This window comes from Cladosporium halotolerans (assembly GCF_011745625.1).
Source record: "Cladosporium halotolerans strain TM138-S3 chromosome Unknown Sca63, whole genome shotgun sequence".
Classification (NCBI taxonomy): Eukaryota; Fungi; Ascomycota; class Dothideomycetes; order Cladosporiales; family Cladosporiaceae; genus Cladosporium; species Cladosporium halotolerans.
The window spans coordinates 20,550-38,721 of NW_027191514.1; the positions used below are offsets into that span (position 1 = coordinate 20,550).

Here is an 18,172-nt window from a genome sequence, read left to right on the forward strand (position 1 = left end):
TCGCCGATTGCCAGTGCGGTTAAAGTCAGCGAAGGCGCGAATCGCTTCGCTTGATGATGGGCATCTGCTACCATGTTCGCGGGTTCAGACTTAAACCGAACGGATCATCGCGAGGTTGTGACTGATCGAAGCTGCTTCTGTTACACGGCTTGGCAGAGCTGTAAAGTATCTCGATGGGTTTCCGTGATCGTGCCCTTCTGGTTCGCGCGGAAAACATCTGTAATCGCTGAGGACAACTTGCCGTGCTTCAAGTGCAACAAGTACGGGCATAAATAAGTAACTTGCAAGACTGCACCAAAGCGCGCGCTATGCTCGGGACAGCACTCGAGACACAACTGTCCCCAGCCTACGAGGCTTGAGTGCCCAGCGTGTAACAAAGCGAAGCACTCACTTTTTGACTGACAGAGTCAGCTCCACCCGAGCCATTGGAGATACAAGGGTAGCCATTACTTCACGCCAACATCTTCCTAGTCTAGCTTATCATGGTCTCTTAACTTTTGCGCAAGCTCAACGCCTGCTATGCCGCCCGATCACTTCTCACTACCATGATTACGAACGCCGTATGATGCACCACGAGAAGCGTTATGAGTGTCTTGACGTCCGCTAACACATGAGTTAGGTCCTCGGTGGCATCGCAGACACGGCCGCACAGACTCTCACAGTTACTCGCATCCAGCATGTGCCCGCCGCGACTCGGTCGGCCCTCAACATCATGAAGGCGGAAAGGACGACTTCTTCAGCGTCGAGATCCACGATTTAGAAGGCAAGGGGCCGTGGCCGGAACCACATTACCTGTCACACAAGGCAAAGAAGCTGCTGCCTTCGCCGTTCGACTTTGAGAGGCTGGGTGGCATACCCTTGTATCATGGCACCCTTGCAGCTCACGTGGTTTGCTTTTCTGAACTATGCGTTGCCCGTTGGCGTGGCAGGCGCGAGCAGTACTGCTGCGGCTGTGAAGCGCGGTCCCTTTGATCAGCAGATCTTTGCGCCTGGTGGTACGTGCCAATCCGATGGCCTGTTGCGTGAGCAAATCGTTAACAAGTGCACAGGTCTCGCATGCATTTCCACTTTCATGACGGTCTGCAAAAGCGGCGATAAGTGCGCCGTCACCCGCAAGTTTTAGGATGTGGACATACCAACGCTCAAGGCGAACTTTCCTATCTGTCCCGCGGTCCCAACGCTGAACTTCCGCGTTATGCCGATCCAGACGTACCCAAAGGCGACACCAAAAGCGAAGCCGGAAAGCTAACATACGCACCAGCCCTTCGTATCAACTCATCGGTATCGCCTGGACAGCCTACCTCTCCCTCACCAACTCGGCCGAGGAAGTCGCAACGCCTCAGAAAGACTTGTCCCGCAGCTGCCTTCCTTTTTACGAACCTTGGTTTTAGCTCTGACTACATCAGCACCTTCTCCTTGCATAGCTCACACTTGGCGCTCCTACTTCAAAACACAAGCTAGGAACGCAGGCACAACCTTTGTTGTTCTTGGTTTTGTTGTTTTATTGAGGGCGTTGGAGGAGTCTTTTGCTGCATGCGATACTGCCTGGTTGGACGAAGCGGCAAGCAGTGAGCTGCGGTTTGCATCATGTTGTACTTCAAGGACCGAATAGGTATGATACTCCTTGTTCATGAATTCCACTGGTGCTATCCTGCTTTTTCTCTAACTAATTTCCTCAACAGCGCGCCGACACCTCCTTGTTAGGAGGTAATGGGTCGAGGGACCTAGCATATCTTTGCTTGATATCACTCCACACCTCCCAACCTCTGTTTTCTTCTTCCCAGCAGTACCATGGACAAGCCTGATCACTCTCATCTTCCTCTTGAGCTATCATCACGGAAAGAGTATCGTATCCGTGTACCCAATGCACTGATTCACCCGATGCACCGGGGGTCTAAACCACCCTCTAACTTCAACATCCCACAATTCCGCGAATATGAGCTCCATGGAAGATGCGCTTGCAAGATCAGGATCGCTAGAGCCTGACAGATCATTTCGATATTCTGAAACAGCTCAAGTCTGGTGTTGATCGCTCTACGCTATCGCGAAGGCACCGAGCCGTCACAGCGTCGCGAGCAGCCGATGCCTTAACGCGTCAAAAGCTCAGCCCACAACAAGAGCTGGAGCTTGTACGAGACCTAGTACACACGCCCACACCACCGCAGATGGAAACAGCTCTTGCGAGCTGGCTAAGTGTAGGGGCTATGAGGGTGGGAATCCCCGCCGCAACCGGTTGCGGAAGTCTAGGGGCAGGAGTGTCATACTACGCCTTACAACTGCTCTGCCACCTACTCCCTCTGCCAGGAGGTAGAACCACTCATCATGGGAGAACTCAGAAGGGACTGGGATACGAGAACCACCCGATGCGCTCTCACTCAGCAGTTGCGCGCACAGCCCACACTGTAGCGTTCTACTCGCCGCAGGAATGCGGAAGCCCTAATTACTGAAGCACTCGGCTCACATCTGAAGCGTTGGCTAAGGAGCCAGCGTTGTGATCACCCTTACGGCGCTCTATTTGAGCTTCCGGCACGCTAACCGACCCTGAGAAGGTACCCGTAGCCGAATGAGCTCGCTTCTTTCTTATACTATGGAGCTGCTTGACAAGTCTCTGCTGCTTCTCTTGGGGTTATGTTCCTTGATGTCTGCCTCTTTCCATCTCGCATGCGAGCTGGTGGACGGACTTATCCGCGGCAGCGTGCTGACATGTAAAATCTGCCATGCTTGTCGTGCTGTACACGCCCGCCCGAGCGCGTAGGTCGTCTGTGACGGATATTTATCAGATGCGACACCTCAATCATGAGCTTGTGTATGGATCTTCCAAGCAGAGCTGGGAAGCTCGTCGCGTTCTTTTGCGTCTCACGTGTGTGTTTCCGACTCTTTCCCATCTTCGATGTCGGATCGGCGGTGGGGCCGTGTTGCCTGCTGGCGTGCGGCGTGCACAGGCTTTGTCGTGTGGTATCAGAGCTTTCTCGACTGCTGAACGCTGAGGTAAGCGGCCATGCCGGGGCTCGTTGGTGGAAACGGCGTCATCAAGCGATGGCTTTGTACGAGACTACCGTACGGCTCATCGTATCCCTGGCTGTTCTGCGGCACACCTCGATTTCACCGCTGCATGTGCAGCTAAGTTACTCACACCGGACATGGAGATGCGCGCTCTCCGTCCGGTGCTGGGTAAATTTGGAACGATAGCACATCAATGTCACCGCATTGGTCAAGATTACTGCTGATTCGCAAATCGAAGTCTATCTCAGTATTGATTAATTTTTGATTTCCTTCTTGTGGAAGATATCTGCAGAGAAGTCAATACCGGTTTTTTCCAGCAGTCTGAAAGGGACGTGGGTTACCCGGCACCTGCGGCATCCATTGATCCCTTTGACTAGTGAAAAACTCGCCCTTTGGCGGCAGCGCATTGCTCCCGTCATCCAAAGTACCCACACACAAGTACCTACAGGAGCACCAATCCGGTCAGCAATATACCCTGTAAGAAGTAAGGGAAACAGAAGCATCAACCACAAACCTGAAGTCGTTCTTAGCCTGCTCCCCATACTCGGAAATAAAAACCCCGCACTCCCCGCAAAACTCCCTATGCACGCCGTTGTCCTGCACGAATATTTTAGGCGTGGTTGACGTCGTGTATTTTAAATTGTCTTTAGCCGTTTTGGCAGTTAGACCAAAGGCGCCGCCGAAAGCGCGCTTGCAACTGTGACAGTGGCAGAGGGTTGTGCGAGCGTCGTCAGAGGATCCAGGGAGGTTGAGGGTGTAGCGGAGAAGGCCGCAGGTGCCTTTTGGATGTTAGTGAGTGCACATTTGAGCGGACGTGATATACTTACAGCCGCCGTTGAGTTTGGACATCTTGACGGTTTGGAGGGTCTCCTGATAAGTTTACGGGAGATTGAGGGCGCTTAACTTCATTGGCGTGATCTAAATGCTGATGTTGACTTGTGGATAACGGAGGGACTTATTAGAAGACTCTCTCCTTGTTCCTCCAGGATGTCTGACTTTATTCAAGTAACACGATATACATATGTCGAAATCCGGTCGAAGACGAAGTTGTCATCGTGATGAAATTGTGAGGTAAACGTAAGCGAGGGTGCCTTCACCTTGGGGATTTGACCAGATCTATAGGGTTAGGGTTCGGCGTTCTAACATTAACGTACTTGGCAAGCGAGCTGGTCAGGCAAGCGAGGGGGTCAAGATCTCACAATACTTATTCAGGATATGAATGAAATCACTCAAAACAATGCGTTGCTGTTGGGGGAGGTGATGGTCGACGCGAGGCAGGTGTTGGAGCTCAAAGCTCGACGCCCGCTGTCGCCGCCGGCTTCGCCGCTGATGCGGGGTCAGAGGGCGGAGGGGGTGCGGAGTGGCAAATGGTGACGAGAGGGAAGGCGAGGGCGGGAGGAGCGAAGAGAACGACGATGAGGGTCAGATCGAGTGTGGTGGGAGACGGCGAAGCCTCGCAGCAGGCTGCGTCCGGCTTTGAGGCCGCGTCGACTGCAGCGCGAAAGAGAAAGGCCGAGGACAGCGTCGACGACAAGCTTGCAGCGATGGCAGAGACCATCGCACAGCTGGTGGCGACTCAAAAGGAGATGGCTGACAACCAAAAGGCTTTCATGGAGAGCAACAAGGCCATACTGGGCCGCAATAAAGAGCTGACGGAGATGATCAAGGCGCAGCGCGAGGAGATCAAGGCCCTGCGGGCGCTGATACAGGACAATGCAAGCCAAAGGACATATAGCGAGGTCACTGCAAACAGTGGCATGCCTGTGGGTCTGTAGAGTTCTCAGACCAGGTCTACGTCTGCAGCCAGCTCACAATTGCGCAAGGAAAAGCCTCAGGTGCGGGACGACAGAGCAGTGTCTATCGATACCGGCAGGTTTAAGGGATCGAAGAACAATTACAATGTCGTCAGGGACGGCCTCCGCGCTGGACTCAAGGTCAACAAGGTCACTGAAAGATTGACAATCAAGTCTCTCCGACCTGGCCCAGGCGACAGGATCGACGTAGTGTTTGCCGACAACGACGAAGCCAATAAGGCCAAGCAGCACACTCGCTGGCTGACGTCCAGCCTGGCTGGCGCGCGCGTCAAAGGTGAGCAGTGGTATCCGGTCAAGTTCGAAGTGTCGTGAAGCAGTGTGTGCTAGACCAGGATGTGAATGACGGTAAGACGCTGAACAAGGACTTTGCGAAGGACTTCAAGGCGGACAACAGCTGCGAGACGGCGGAGTGCACGGTGATGAAGGCCACCTGGCTCAGCAAAGTCGACGCGAAGAAGAAGGTAGGATCCATGGTGGTCTGGCTGAAGAACAGAGTCGACGCAGACTACCTGCTGCGGACAGGCGCAGCTATGTACGGCGCGACCGATGCGTTCTGCTCACCTTTTATCGTTAGGGACAACAGTGGTCCGTGCTATTACTGCAACAGGTACGAAGGCTCGGGAGGCTACCCGGCAAGAATCTGCACGGCTTTTTTTATACAGCAGTATGACTTTGTGCGGCTGGGTGCCAGTGAGCGATGACTACCTTCCAAGTATGTCTTTTAGAACTGTCCGCACCTTTCGCCTTAGTAAGCTTCGGCATAACTTGTCCACCTTAGACAGTATCCATCTCAAGGCAAATCCAGCCGAGCCCATCCTGATCACTGGAGCCCTCGGCTATTTCCATGAAATTCGGTTCCATTTGGGCGTTGACGTAGTAGGGACGGTAGCCATGCACGATGGGTCGAAGAATCTGGCAAATATTCGCCTCGCGACTTTCGGTCCGGAGCTCGTAGTGCAGTGGATCGCAGGTATCTCGGACAAGAAGCAAGGAGCAATAAGGCAACTTGCACAACTCCCCTGGCGCGTTTCCCGTAAGATCTCGATGCATAGACCTCGGCGTCCAGATCTCCGATCGCCAAAGTCATCACGGCGGCGTTTTGATATGCGGACAGTCCCGGAGTACCAGTCAAGCTTGAACACCCCAACAAGGAAAGGTGTGGCGGACTGCTTGGATCTTTGGGCTTCGGCAGCGTTGATATCTATGATCCTTGGACTCGACTCCCTTCCCTCACACTCCATCGTAGCTAGGAGATATTGTCCGTTCAGCCTGAAACCCCTTTGGTCACAAAGTTCTGCAAAAAACCCAGCATTCTTGTCGTACTAGTCGAATACGCCGCTTACACAAAGACGCTTAGCAAAAGCTCTTGCTGACTCTATTCAGCCTACATGAGATTATCGACAGTCCTGCGCGAGTAAAACACCAGTTGGCGCCTCAGTATCTTGAGACCACGACACTTCCGCGTCTCCTAGTCAGAGCAGAAAGCGCATTCCCCGTCGCTTCCTCGATGGTATGATCGATCGTAGCATGAATGGTCACAGCCCCGATGCTGAGAGTCTGCAGCTCTCGGCTCACGTACTAAACTTGGCGTGTGACTTATCAGGGTGGCTGTACGAAATCATGGATGAAAGTGGTGGTGTTGACATTTAGAAAACAGCAAGGCTTTATCAGGACCTACGACAATGGAGTGCGAATCTCTCTCACTTGTACGAGCCGACATCAAGTTCCGGCCGGAGATGTATGGTCTCAGGTAAGTAACTGAAATACTCCTAAATTCCTCTTGGGTGAGTATCTGACCTGAAACGATGCAGCATGTACGAACACATGGTAGCATTGGCTTTGACACCACCACTAAAGCCCACACTGCGTCTCCCTGACAGTCTCGGAACCCCAGAATCGCTGTGCTTACAGCATTGCACGCGGATTCTCGAAACCGCAGAACTGTACCGGGAGGTCTGCCCCGCCGATCGGCACTCCACTAGATATCCTTTGTACCATGTTGCTTCCATGGTACTGATTTGTTCGCCGTCAAGTCCGCGGGCTCTTCATATATTCGAAAGAGCCACTTCACTGCTATCTCGGTACACGGACCACTTCGCTTTGGTGCGATATCTCATGCAAGCTTTGAACAACGTGGCTATACGCATGAATTTACCGCAGTCTAACAGCATGGTGGACTTGGTCCGAAGGGCAACGTCGTCGATTACAGGGCTGTCCGATAGCCCAGTCGCGTTAGTGTTGCCGGTCCCTTTGCAAATCATCGAAGACATGCGAAGACAAAGAGTGTGTGGCGTGCAGCGTATGGGCATTGAAGTCGGGCAATTAACAAATCGGTACCAAGATTTAGAAATTGGCAGTCAACCAAGATAGACAGCAAGAGCTTAGGCAAGCTTGAATATCAATCTTGGGGTTTAGAGAACATACAGCCATTAGTGTCACAACCCCTCGAGCAAGTAAAAGTGCTCAAGGCTGGGAATGCTGAATGCATGTAATTACAAGTAACGCGGCCCATCCAACTTGCACTTTTGGGACAAGGAGTAACTTAGCGTTGGTGAGATTCAAGTTAGATTGGCGTACTGATGCAGCGGTCGCAGTCTGTATTTTCTAGCTTGAAGCGTTTCCCACCACGCACAGACGCACCACGTGCACAGCCAACATCGGCTTCCACCAAAACTTTTAATTGTTCATATATCAATACACATTCATGCAAAACAGCTGAAAATGAGCGCGCGTAAAGAGCGTAGAGACTGCGTCATGGACCGCGCGCCTTACTAGTTACTGTAGCGAGCCGGCAGTCTCGATTCACGACCTCTTCTTGTCACGGGCTGTTTCATGCGCTCTTCGACTACAGCCTGTACGGGACTGACCTCCGCGCTTTTTGCAGCTGTTTGCTTTTTTGGTTTTCCTCGCGGTCTTCGAATTGATACGCTCGACTGAGCTTCGAACTGTTTCAGTGCCATTTTACCGCGTTTTCCTTCGCTCCAATAGCCTCCTCTTCAGCAGCTGCTGTCCTCTGGGCTGCAGAAACGGCCGCTCTGTTCTCAACAGACTGTTGCTGCTGAAGAGTTGGAGGCTCGGGAAGCTCAACAGAGGAAGTATGACAGGGCTGCGGCTTCTGCAAAGACTGCAACCAAGAAGCCGTGAGGAAGGCTGCAAAGGAGGCCCTGAGAGCTGGAAGGCAGCGCGAGAAAGAAATAGAGGCCGCCAACAAAAGGCCAAAAAGACCTGCAGCCAAGCTGAAAGTTGTGGAGAAGTCTACTACACCAGCAAGACAGCCTCTTGCTTAGATGGCTCCAAACCAGCAAAGTTCAAGAAATGGGAGGCGTACAAGAAGCCAGCTCGTCTATGATAAACTGAATAGATAAACCCTTCCAACAGTGACACGTCTGGGCCGCTCGCGCGCTTCGCGTAGTCGTACTCTATAACCAGCTATTGGTGTGTAAGCCGATGCAAGTCCTGCAACTGAACATGCAAAAACGGCGAGAGGTGCAACACAGCGTGATGAATGACGAGCGCCTGGAGGAATATGCGGCTCATGTCGTCAGCGAGCCCTACGTTTTCGAGACGGAAGGGAAGGTGAGGACGAGCCCGATGGGACATCAGAGCTGGACGGCCATCCTGCCGAGCCAAAGGCACGACGGACGCTGGGCGGTTCGAAGCATGCTGTGGGTGCGCAAAGTCATCGAGTGGGAGCAGGCGACTGCCATCGGCAGACCTCACAGTGGTTCTGCTGCGACTGCCGGACAGGTCAGTGTTGCTCGCGTCGGTGTACGTGAAAGGGGCAAATGCTGCAGCGTTGAGCGAGACGGTGATGCTGCTCGACACCGCAATAAGCACTGCGCGGCGCCGCGGTGGCTCGCGCCTTGATATCGTGGTTGCTGGCGACTTCAACCGTCATGACAACTTGTGGGGAGGATTCGAGGTCCTGCCGAATCGACAAGGCGAGGCAGATCCTATATCGACTTCAAGAACATATGGGGGGACTCGAGAGCTTCCTGCCTCGCGGCACGAAGACGTGGCAGAACGCATTCCGCGCTACCACGATCGACCTCACGTTGGCGTCGCAGGAGCTGGCGTCGAGCGTTCTCCCGTTAAGATACATGATACGGAGCACGGCTCAGCTCATCGCGCGATTGAGACGTCCTTTGATGTGGACGCCCCAGATCATGCTACCCAACCGCGGTTGTTGTTCAAAAGTGCTCCCTGGAAGGCAATCCGAGAGCGCATTGCTCAAGCGTTACAGGATCGACCAGCGTGTGCTGACGTCCAGAGACAGGCCGACCGTCTGACGCAGGTTGTACTGGACGCGATCAGCACGCTGACGCCCAAAGCCAAGCCCTCACCGTATGCGAAGCGGTGGTGGACGCAGGACCTCACGAAGCTCCGCCGGGTATACACGTACTGGAGAAACAGGGCGCGTGCGCAGAGACGAGCCGGAGAAGCACTCTCGGAGCTAGAGCAACAAGCGCGAGCGGCAGCGAAGGAGTACCACGATGCGATACGCAAGCAGCAAAGACTGCACTGGGATGAGTTGCTGGCGGAAGACACCAACATCTGGGATGCCACCCGCTACCTCAAGCCCGAAGATGGCTCGGGGTGGTCGAAGATCCCACCGCTAAAAAAGGCGGACGGGTCAACGACGACGAACACCTCCGAGCAGGCCAGACAGCTGTTTGCTACCTTCTTCCCACCACTACCCGAGGCCATAGCGGACGAGGGAGACCGACCACAAAGGCAGCCCGTCCCCATGCCGGAGCTGACCGTGGAAGAGATCGAGTGCTGCCTTATGAAGACCAAGCCGTGGAAGGCCGCGGGCGAAGACGGCCTCCCAGCAGGAGTGTGGAGACAAATATGGCCGGCCGTGAGTGAGAGTGTCCGCCGCCTGTTTCAAACGTCCCTCGACTGTACCCGACAGGCCGAGTGAAAGCAGTGTTGGTTGGAGCCCAGAGATGCACACAATCAAATTCTACTTGACGACTTGACTGATTGATCGGTAACTAAGCTCTTGACTAGGCGCCCAATCAATCAATTCTTGAGCTCCCAGATTGTTCGTTAACTTGCAATTCAAAGTGAAATTGCGTTGTGATAGGGTAAGGGTTGGGGTTGAGCTCGAGCTTCCCGCAAGCTCGACAGTTGAAGTCCGCTGACCAATCAGAGCGCGCTGCGCTTTGCGACTGTGCTATCCAACGCGTCGCGCGTCCACCACAACGCCACAACGCTCGAAATTCCATGCCCGCACGTGAGCTTGAGACAGACAATGACACAACCAATCATTGCAACATCCGAGACAGCCGACAACGGCCGTGCGCCCGTGGTTGACAGTTGTGTGAATCCACCGATTGCCAGCTTGACAGGTGTCGACTGGCGGCGCGTCAAAGGGTACGAGGCGGCTTGCAACATCAAGAAGAATCCCTCGTGGATCTGGCAGCATGGCTATCGACTTTGGAACGAAGATGAGCCCGAACTCTGGCTCTGTAGACGATATCACCGCGGATCCGTCAAACGTCCGTTCCCCAAAGGCCACATTTTCCAGACCACGCTCGCGCGACGTCTGCGGCAGCTGCATCTCCACAAACATCACTCGCCTGAAGAGGGCGGAGCCATTACATCTATACGACCGCCGTTGAAGAGGCGAAAGATTGAGAGCTGGAGCTTCAGCGCCGGACTCAGCAGGAGCAATCAGGCTCCGGCTTCGACTACAACAGGTTCAGGGCTCTGCTGCTGGGGTGGGTGATCGCCGAGAGTATTTCTTTCCAGAAGGTAGAGTCTGACCACTTCCGTCAACTACTGGCTTTTGTGACTCCAGTATCCGTCTAGAAGACCACATGCCAAGGCGTACAACACTTTCGAGGTGGGTAGCTAGAGCCTACGATCAGCAGCTAGAGGTTGTCGAAGAAGTAATTACTTCAGCGACGACGCGGATCAACTTCTTGTTCGATCTGGGAACGTCGCAAAATCAGCTTGCGCTTTTGGGTCTTGCCGCACATTTACTCGACCGGTCAGGCATGCCGCGCACTGTGCTTCTAAGCTTCTCCCGGCAGAAGGGAAGACACTGTGGACACAATATCTCGGAGGCAGTAGCCGAGGTCGTGCGCGAGTTTGATACCGGTGACAAGCTCGGCTACGTCGTCACGGACAATGCTTCGAACAACACCACGTGTCTCAAATTCCTCAGTGAACAATTTGGCTTCATCGGTCCTGAGTACCACGTGCGCTGCACAGGTCATGTTCTGAACATTGTCGCAAAAGCAATCGCCTTCGGGAGCGTTGTCGATGCGTTCGATGCAGATCTACAGGATCTCAGCTTCGAAGACCTTGAACTCAGCAAATGGCGCAAGACAGACCCGACAGGCAAGCTACACCATGTTGATAAATATATCACCGGATTCCCACAGCGCATCGAAGCCTTCGACGACATCCAGCGCAAAAGCAATTAGGTAGCGTAGGCGACACAGTCTTCAAACTTGTCATGGACAACTTTACTCCTTTGTCTTCTAACGGTAGACCGTACATAGCTCTGTATCTGATCTGATTGCCAACCATCCCTACGTGCGGTGCATACGGCCTCCCTCCCGTGACAATGGGCCAGGGTATTCTATATGTCCTAATGAATCTGGGTCTTTGCACCTCCACGGGTTTCCAACGCACAGTAACTGCGAGCCTAGAATTCTAAGAAATCCCACACCTCATGCTATATAGACGGTATGCTGTGATTGGGAGGAAGATTACGGGCGCTAGCGGGAGGCCATTTTGGTAAGGCTGACAACGCCACAGCTGCTAGCAGAGGTCAGTGGCTTAAGACCGGTGTGGCTGCTCCCGAACATTTTCTTGGCCTTCCGTCTATTCCTGCTTGGTACCGTCTCATACACTTTGCCCGCCATCCTGGCTTAGTCAAGCCGACATTGCTTTTGGCCCAGTGCCTTTCTGTGTTATGTTGCGTGTGGTACGAGCTACACAGCACCCTACCTCCTCTCCCCCTCTTTTGCCTCTTTCGGGAATAGTATAGACAGGGCAGTCCACGAATTGAAATTCTTGCAGAAGCTAACACAGCCCTTGTCTGCTTGCGCGTAAACTCCGAGCTGTGGCCTGTATCAACGTTGGGTCGGCATAGTCGGAAGCGCGACGGCGATGGGTATGCTGCCCTCGGCGTACAGTTGATAGAGCTTAGTCGCCGCATATGGTCTTTGAGTCGAAGTAGGTCTGCTTGCCCAGGTTCATCGCTTAGGGAGCAGCGTTATCAGCGAGCTTGAACTAAGAGCGCTCGAGAGCGCGTCGCGAGTAGAGAGCTTGTCAAGGCCTCGGCGGCGATGGCCAAGTGGTGCGGCGGGCTGCGGCGGCTTGATGTCGTCCTGGAATGTCACGGTACGCAATGGGCTTCGCGCGTACCATTCGGGTGAAGACTGTCGAAGGCACGATGTAGGCTTTCTCTAGGTGGTTTGGCTGGGTGAGGGAATGTGATGGGGTTGTTTTGCACGAGTTGAGTGAATTGCGGAGGGAGCGGCGCGGGTCTCCGCCGCGAAAAGATTCAACGAAGCATGGGTGGGCAGCACCCGGGGCTGGAGACGCTCGTGATTGGGTCTTTCAGTCATCGGTAAAAGAGGAAAGAATTTAAGAGTAAACAAGACGTGTGAGCACTGAAGGCTGCTGCGGGAATATACTGTATTGTCGAATATGCCCGAGATAGTCGTGTGGCGTTTCCCCGCATATCATGTCGGGCCCGCGGATCACCTTCTTTCGATTTGCCACCCCTTGTGATATCTATGGTCATGTGATCTCAGAAGGACCGAGCATGCCTGACACACCCGCGCGTCAGCTGCCTCGGCGCGTCAGCGCGTCATTCGCATCAGCACGTCATTCGCATCAGCACGTCATTCGCATCAGCACGTCATTTGCATCAATGCGTCAATTGCGTCGGCGCTCCCGACGCGCCATCTGGCGTTCTGCGCATGCATTCCTCTGTTGTTGCCACTCTCGCGCCTCATCTGCATCTTCTTTCTGGCACGGGCCGAAGACACTGGATCGGAGACACTCAGCGCATTCAGTACCGTGCGCGGAGGCTGTCAGCTGCCTCGAGTGCTCAATTTCCCTTAGACATTTCTCGCCCCAACTAATACGAGCTGGGAAGGCATCCCGATCAGATGCAAGCAGGTGCCCCTTGCTGATGAGGTCGACAAAGCGCGCGAGCCAACGCATGCCTTTACGCCGCAGCTGCATATGGAAGACGGTTGGCACTTGCACTTGCGGCACATCGCTACTTTCAAAGATGTAATGACCCGCTGTCTTTGAATCCTGAGCTTCTCATAGTAAGAGTGTCCAATTTGCAGAATGGCAAGAACGTACCGCTATGTTTGCCGGTCAGCTGAAGGTACAACGCCATCGCGATTTCCTTTTCAATTCTGCAACCTACCAACGCTTCAGCAATCTCACAAGCATCGCCCGCCTGGCCAACATCGGAGCCGCACAGGATGATCGATCCGGCAAGACATGCGGTAAAGTTACATCCGTCAACAGGGATCGTACGGGTTCTGAGCCGACGTTCAAAATCTGCGTATGCGGCTATACGGTGTTGTCTCACAACTCCCGGGGCATGCGTGGAGGAGCTCTCATATTCAGCAAGTGTCAAGCCAGGCTGCAGGTGAAGCTGGTCGATGTAAGGGCGAAGAAGATCAGTATACAATTGAGCGCAACGATTATCAAGCTGCTCAATTGTGTTTGACTTTGCTGGCGGTTGATGGGCCAGAGCACTCTGGCCGGAGGCATCGCACGGTGATTCCTTGTATGGTGGATTGCGTTACATCATGAGACGTGCCCGTACTACAGCCTAAAATGTAGGCGAGAGCAAGATAGTTATTGGTGAGTGGGGGAAATGAGAATTTGTTCAAGCGTGTCGATTTACGGAAACCCCACGGGAGCGCAGCGATCGAGAATTCAACGATTGCCATCAAGGTAGCAGGATACACTTGCGTTGCTGTGGTCGCGACCACTTTGGCACATGCGCTGGGAAAGGGAGGTGCTACTTATGTACTAGGGTACAAGATGGTGCGGAACATCGTTGTCAGGCAGTGTGATGAGAAGAAAGTGATGCCATGTGAGCATCGTCCTGCCGAATGTGCGAACTGCTGAGTCTGTCACACCGCCACATCGCCGAGATCTTTTGACAAGTGGCAGCAAAGGTACCATGGCTAGACAAAAGGTCCGATTCAGCCCTGCGAGCCCTGCTTTAGTTGCGTCTGACTACTTATGGCTGAATGATGATGACTCATTCATTATTTGGGTGATGTCATGCTCAGCCAAATTCCACATTGTTACCTTTCGTCTCCGGTTGCTGGTGAGGATAACCGTCTCTGCGGGTGAGACGTTAAACACGCCTACTATCGTAAACATTTATCGATGGCCTGCCTTACCTCCGTAAAGCACAACGAATCCAGGATAGTTGCGGAAAGAAGTGATACGAGCCCTATCTCGACGTCGCCGATAGCAGATGCGAACCCCCTTGAGGCTTACTACGGCAACATGCTCCAGGCTGCATCGTCTCGAGGGAACCAAAGGGCGGTGAAGGTACTAATCAGCGAAGGCGCTGATGTCAATACGGAGGGCGGCCACTTCGCTACTGCGCTACAAGCCGGCTTATTCCGCGGTCGTGAAGAGACAGCTGCTGTATGGATACGGCATGGAGCGGATGTTAACGCGCAAGGGGGTCCATATGGGAGTGCCCTGCAAGCTGCGTGTCTACGAGGGAATCTGTCAGTTGCAACACTGCTATTGCGAAACGTCCGCGATAGGCGAGCTGAACAACGAAGCGCAGTCACGGGTCTATCAACACCACCACGCGTTTATACCACAAAAATCAATGAAACCCACCAGCAAAGAAGATGGCCTTGATCCTGGCTGTACATACTGTCGGAAAAGATCCGGATCTCAGTACTTCTTTTCTCTTTGAAATCATATTGTATGCAAGCTATCTAGCTTATGACAACCCCTAGCTAGTTGACTAGAAGACTTCTCGTTCCTGAATGTGCTCTTGCCTCTACTTATCTCTTGTGCTCCTGCTCGCCGTCCCGGCTACCTCTAGCCGCCACGGCTTTCGGGCTCGATGCCCTCCTACTGTCCTATCTTCCTGATTCGTTGCCTCCTCATCCGCCGCCTCGCTCCAACGTCTCTTCGATAGTCCCCTCGCTCCCATCAAGTCGGTCCATGTCCCATTCATCGATGGCTCTCACTTCTTTGTCTTCCTTCATCTTCCCTACTGCAGTGTATTCGAGGAACCGTAACACTGCTTCCGCTGCGCTTTCGCCAAAAAGTATCTGAAGGTCTGATGTGTCTCCGCGCTGAGATCCTGATCTTCTTTTGATGCATGTCTCTCAGCATCACATCACGCTCTCTCCTCCACTTCCGATATTCCATCAGTAGGTGGCCAACAGTCTGTATGCTGCTGTCACACCACCAGCAACGTGCATCTTGTGCCTGCTTGGTCCTGAGCAGATACTCGCCGGTTATGGCATGGCCCGACTTGAGCTGCAGGTATCTCGCCGTCACTGACTTTTTGCCATCACTGATGACTTTGCTGGTCTTCGATGCACGCTTCCACCTCGCTTTGTTCGCCTGCGTCACGTATGAGAGCGATGCCGACCGCATCGCCTTCGGTTGCTGCGTCGCTGCAAGCCTCGCTGCAGCTCTCACGGATTCCATGCGTCCTACGCTCTCACCTGTGGGTATGTGTGACAATATCACTCGGTCGCCCCGTTCTTGGATGAGTCTAATCTGGTGCTTGATGTCTCGGATCAGCGGCGTAGTCCAGTGGCTTGCTTTGTCAATAGCAGATAAGGCTTGGTGTGAGTCCGATAGTATCTCGGCGCACCATGTTGCGGTTCCTGGCAGTGAAGACCGGCATATATGAACAGCCATGCGGATTGCGTACAGGTCGGCGTCAAGCATCGTGAGGTATTTTCCAAGTGAGTCCGCCTTCACCTTGTTTCTGTTTCCTACCACCCAGCCGTCTCTCGGGTCATAAGTGCGAGGCGTTGTTCATTGTAATGTAAGGCAGCGATCAGGGACGGCTCATACGGTCTCCGTGCATAGCCTGAATGAACATCATCATCATCATCATCATCATCATCATCACGTGGGAGTCTAGTCAAGACTACAACGTCTTCAATCGGCCGCGGACAATGCGGAGACGAAGTGGGCTGTGCTCGGCCGCAATCAACCACAGCCACTGAGCATGGCTGCCAACTTCGACTAGCATGCCGAAGGAGCCGACCTCTCGGAATGGCGTTGCTCGACCGGGCGCTGGAGAGCGAAAGTATCACCTCAAGGCAGTCCGTCGCTATCGCCGTGATCGTGTCCGCGACCAGATGCAGAGGTATTAGAACATTCGCTACGCCACCGGCGCTCGCAATATGCAGGGTCTTCAGCATGCGCAACGCGCCTTCGCGCGAGCTTCTCATGGCGGCCAAGCGCACGATTCTGTTGGAGCCCACGGGCTGCCTGCAGCTCGCCGCGAATCTCGAGGCGGTCGACGAGGTGCGTGCATCGAAGACAGCTCATATATCAAGGCACCGTATTTGCTCAGGTCACATCTGGGGCAGCAACATCACCACCATCACCACCACCTGAAGACCAGGGCTCGAGCGGAACCCTAGACTCGAAGCCATGTGTCGCAGCGAACGTCCTTCGCATGCCAGCCACCCCTGCAACGCCGTATACGGTATGCCCGCGCGCCAGGTTTGTGCCTGCTGGACCCTGCATTGAAGAGAAGAAGGCCTGGGCGGCTAAGATGGCCGACACCGTAGCACAGCGTTATGGTCGGGCTTGATCGTCTGTACGCCAACACCGCTACTTCTTTGAAGGAGCTAGGGTTCAACGTTGTTGACGCCCAGAGAGCTGTGGCGATGGCGCAAGCGATCAAGTTGGCCGAGGAGGTCAATTGTATCGTAGCGTCTCTGCGACTGCGGGCGCGCGACGGCGACCATAGATGGGTATGCCAATCAGGTACGGTACTAAATTCATACCCGGGATGATGGCCCTACCTTGGGAGTGAACCGGCGGACGCTCGGCACGTGCCGGACATCTGAGACTTCCAGGAAGTCCGAAATGCCACGAAACGCAGCTTGGGGCCCGAATATGAAACCCCCGGTGACCTTGTGTCTCCACCATTGATTGCATCGCCTCATGATCGTACTCCTCGTGCAGCCGCCCTCCCAATGGCAGCCGTGGGGATTGAACATCATTCGGCCATAGCCACTCCCCAATCGTACCAAGATGTGCAAATCGTCTGGTCGACTGCTTTGATAAAATCACGCCTCTCACCCCAAATCCTCTCGAACCAAGCCATCTTGAGTGGTGCAAGAACACCGAGAGACGGTAAGCTTAGGGGGTGGGGGCTGCTGCTGAGCTCATAGTATTGTTCAGCTTCTTCCAGCCGAGGTTTATGCAGGCAAGGAAGCACTTTAGATCCCTCACTTTCGCAAGCAACCATTCAGTCGTGCTCAGCGTTTGCCAGAGAGCGCCATGGTGTCCGTCAACGGGCACTGTTTGGCATCTGATAGAAGCACATTTGAGTGGCTATAGCAACTCATCGAGCTCCTTTAAGTTCATTCCAATCCTCCGCAATAAGACAGTCTTCGTGATCGAGCGGATCCGCCTCGCCGTTAGCGTAATGACCATGAGAGCTGTAAGGCGTCTCTCAATCTTAGAGCTCGCTCAATCATCTCGAGGTCGGCGTTCCATCAAATACCAGCGTCTGCTATGGGTCGGTATATCCGACTGTCGCTGATCCGCGCTCGCCTGGACTCAAAATAACGACGCCGTCGCGGCGACCCTCTGACATGGTACACAAGATTGTGACATTGGCCTAACGCCCCCTCTTGCGCCACGCAGTAAGGTTTGCGGACTCATTGCGCGGCCGTACTATTTCGCTTGTGTTCATCAATGCATCGTCAGGTCCACTGCTGTCAAATTTTGGCGCAAACCTGGCCGCATCTGCCACACAATCGGTATCGGTGCCATACAGTATAGCCTCGGCGACCAGATTAAGAATATGTGCAATGCAGCGCCTCGTTGGCAATCTCACGAAGGAGGCATTGTTTGCTACGAAGTAGCCAACGCGGTCACTGACCTTGAGTTCGCGCATGACAATCAGTAGCTCCTCGGCAATAACTACGCCGCTGCGGGCTCCGTAGCTCGGCCTGAGGCTAAGAAGAACGGTCTTCACGCGCAGCTATTCGCCGAGGTAATGTGCAGTAACGCCGAGCATGTCGGGCTGGCTGTCACCTAGCCAGCCGTCAAAACCGACAGAAATCGAGCTCCTGGCGTTTGTCAGTGCCTTCGTTACTTTCCCTTTGGACGTCGTGTAG

The 18,172-nt window shown here is 53.9% G+C and overlaps 2 protein-coding genes across 2 annotated transcripts; one reads left to right on the forward strand and one right to left on the reverse strand.

The window, feature by feature from the left end:
• Nucleotides 1-3,257: 3,257 nt before the first annotated feature.
• WHR41_09368 (uncharacterized protein) lies at nucleotides 3,258-3,990 on the reverse strand (the record flags this gene model as incomplete). Its single annotated transcript, XM_069377971.1, has 4 exons — nucleotides 3,831-3,990; nucleotides 3,518-3,782; nucleotides 3,345-3,445; nucleotides 3,258-3,289 (listed from the first exon to the last, which is right to left on the reverse strand). Exons 1-4 carry the CDS (start codon nucleotides 3,850-3,852, stop codon nucleotides 3,258-3,260), a joined length of 420 nt encoding a protein of 139 aa, XP_069225243.1. The 5' UTR covers nucleotides 3,853-3,990.
• A 6,832-nt stretch (nucleotides 3,991-10,822) lies between these two features.
• Nucleotides 10,823-11,254, forward strand: WHR41_09369 (uncharacterized protein; the record flags this gene model as incomplete). Its single annotated transcript, XM_069377972.1, has 1 exon — nucleotides 10,823-11,254. The coding sequence occupies one exon, from the start codon at nucleotides 10,823-10,825 to the stop codon at nucleotides 11,252-11,254; it is 432 nt and encodes a 143-aa protein (XP_069225244.1).
• Between the last annotated feature and the right edge of the window lie 6,918 nt (nucleotides 11,255-18,172).